Source organism: Arachis ipaensis, chromosome B07 (genome assembly GCF_000816755.2).
Source record: "Arachis ipaensis cultivar K30076 chromosome B07, Araip1.1, whole genome shotgun sequence".
Taxonomy (NCBI): Eukaryota; Viridiplantae; Streptophyta; class Magnoliopsida; order Fabales; family Fabaceae; genus Arachis; species Arachis ipaensis.
This window is the reverse complement of record NC_029791.2, coordinates 6,468,291-6,470,366: the sequence shown is the minus strand read 5'-3', so window position 1 is coordinate 6,470,366 and position 2,076 is coordinate 6,468,291. Positions and strand designations below refer to the sequence as shown.

Below are 2,076 nucleotides of genomic sequence, written 5' to 3'. Positions count from 1 at the left end.
ATTTGGTAATAATATAATATTGTGTATATTGCAAAAAGAGTTTCTTTCTTCCAAATATTGCTCATATTTGAGCTTCTAATTATATGACCAAAAACAGCTAGCTATGAGAAGAATTTGGACAAAATAAAGACAAAGGATCAAAATTAACTTTGACTATGCTGTGTTTAGTGATAATAAACATGGTATAGGAATTATTTGCAGGGACAGTAATCAAAGATTCTTGGCAGCAATATCTAAGCAATGAGAATGAGTCCTTTTGATGCATATGAAGGGAAACTTTTGGTAGCTCAAACAGAGTTATACACTATCATTTGCAGTTATAACAATTACATTCAAACTTGGAAAATGTTAGTTCAGAAACTGATGAAGAATAAAATTTACATCACAATTTTTAAAGAAAAGACTACTATATAACAGAAATTGAAACCACCAACATTGGAAAAAAAGGCGAATTAGACTAACCTCTACTAAGATTTGATAAAATTCAACTTGCTCGATTTCTAAAATCGTACACTGACCTCCCTTAAAGATTAAGATGAATAATACAACCGATACCTTATACTTTGAAGAATATAACACTAACAATTAGAGCGAAGTAACGATGATTTTCACCAAATATCATGGAAGACTACTGTAATTTACCCAAATAAAACACAATCCAATATATGGTGGACATCAAGCAACTTTATGTGAGAATCATGCAGCATCATCATCAATAATCATCACCATATGCTCTAAAACTATATCGTTCTTGATATGGACCATTGAACCATAGGTCAGCCTCAAACCATTTGGGGTACCTGACCAAGTCACCAGCAACAAACTGCATGAATCGCTTGCTTCCTTCTGGGACAACCCTCACTTCCCCTTCTTCTATGTACACCAGTTGGTCAACCTGCCAGTCCCACGGCAACTTGCATTTCCCGGTCTTCCACACTGACCATTTTGAGACTCCAAGTTGAGCAAGCCTTTCAGAAGACACTTTCCTTTCGACCTTCACATTGTATAATTCTTCCAACGATTTTTCTATCCTCATTGCTTTTATGGAACATCTCCTTCCGGTAGAAGAATTGCCGGACTTATTACTACAATCTTTGGTGTGGCTGTTGAGAGGAGAATATGTGAAGGTTGATGTTGTCAACAGGCTTGCCATGCCTATTAAGAGTTTAGACTCGACACGCTTTCAGTATCAAATTGCTTGAATCTGCAAGAAGAATTTAAGAAACATAAACAAGTGTATGATTCATTTGCTCCATAACATTTTAAAATGAGTATTTTGGCCCCCTAAGATTGCATTCCTTGGGTCATTTTTAGTCTCGGCATCACGTATCCACAATGACACGTCACTTAATGTGACATATCAATGAATTCGTCATGCCGGGACTAAAATGACCGGTAAAATACTAATTTTAAGATGTCAAGAACTATATTGAACTATATTTACAAAATCAACTACCAAAATAAACCTTCATCCAAATTTACAAAATCAGAACAAATCCAACATTTACTGACAAAGTAGTCTACCTATCTCTCACAATCAATGTGAAAATCAAGACCTGTAACCAATAGTTGTGGATTCTCTTCAAATTAAGAGCTATAGAATGCCCACTTCTTACATGAAATTATCTACACGTTTCACTGTTTACTGTATAGAGGCTGAATTCAAACAAATTGACGGGTGAGGGAGTTTCAAGTACCGTAATGCGTGGTCACTGATTAGAAAAATTCCCATAGCTCACAAAAAAGAGGGACACGAACACCCATTAAGAACCACAGTCTGATATGCCAGAAGCTGATGAACAACAACTAAAAAGAACAGCAAAAAAAAACGAAATTTATGAATAAAGTTGAATCTTTACCTGTTCAAATGAAGTGCAGGGTTGAAGATGCAGCGAGACCTTGCGTTCTTTCTTAGTCCCTACTGAAGAATGATAAACCCTCTCTGGGTATTGAGGTTTATCCCCAAAAATTGAAAGTTGAAACCTTTATATATTAAAAAATGAAAACTAAAATTGAAAACCGGGTCTCTAGGTTGCCATTTTTTATTTTATTTTATTTTTTAAATTTTCTTTTCTC

General features: G+C 35.0%; 1 protein-coding gene across 1 annotated transcript; it reads right to left on the bottom strand.

The window, feature by feature from the left end:
- Nucleotides 311-1,983, bottom strand: LOC107608016. The gene is made up of 2 exons (XM_016309909.2): nucleotides 1,860-1,983; nucleotides 311-1,204 (listed from the first exon to the last, which is right to left on the bottom strand). The coding sequence occupies exon 2, from the start codon at nucleotides 1,151-1,153 to the stop codon at nucleotides 713-715; it is 441 nt and encodes a 146-aa protein (XP_016165395.1). The 5' UTR covers nucleotides 1,154-1,204; nucleotides 1,860-1,983; the 3' UTR covers nucleotides 311-712.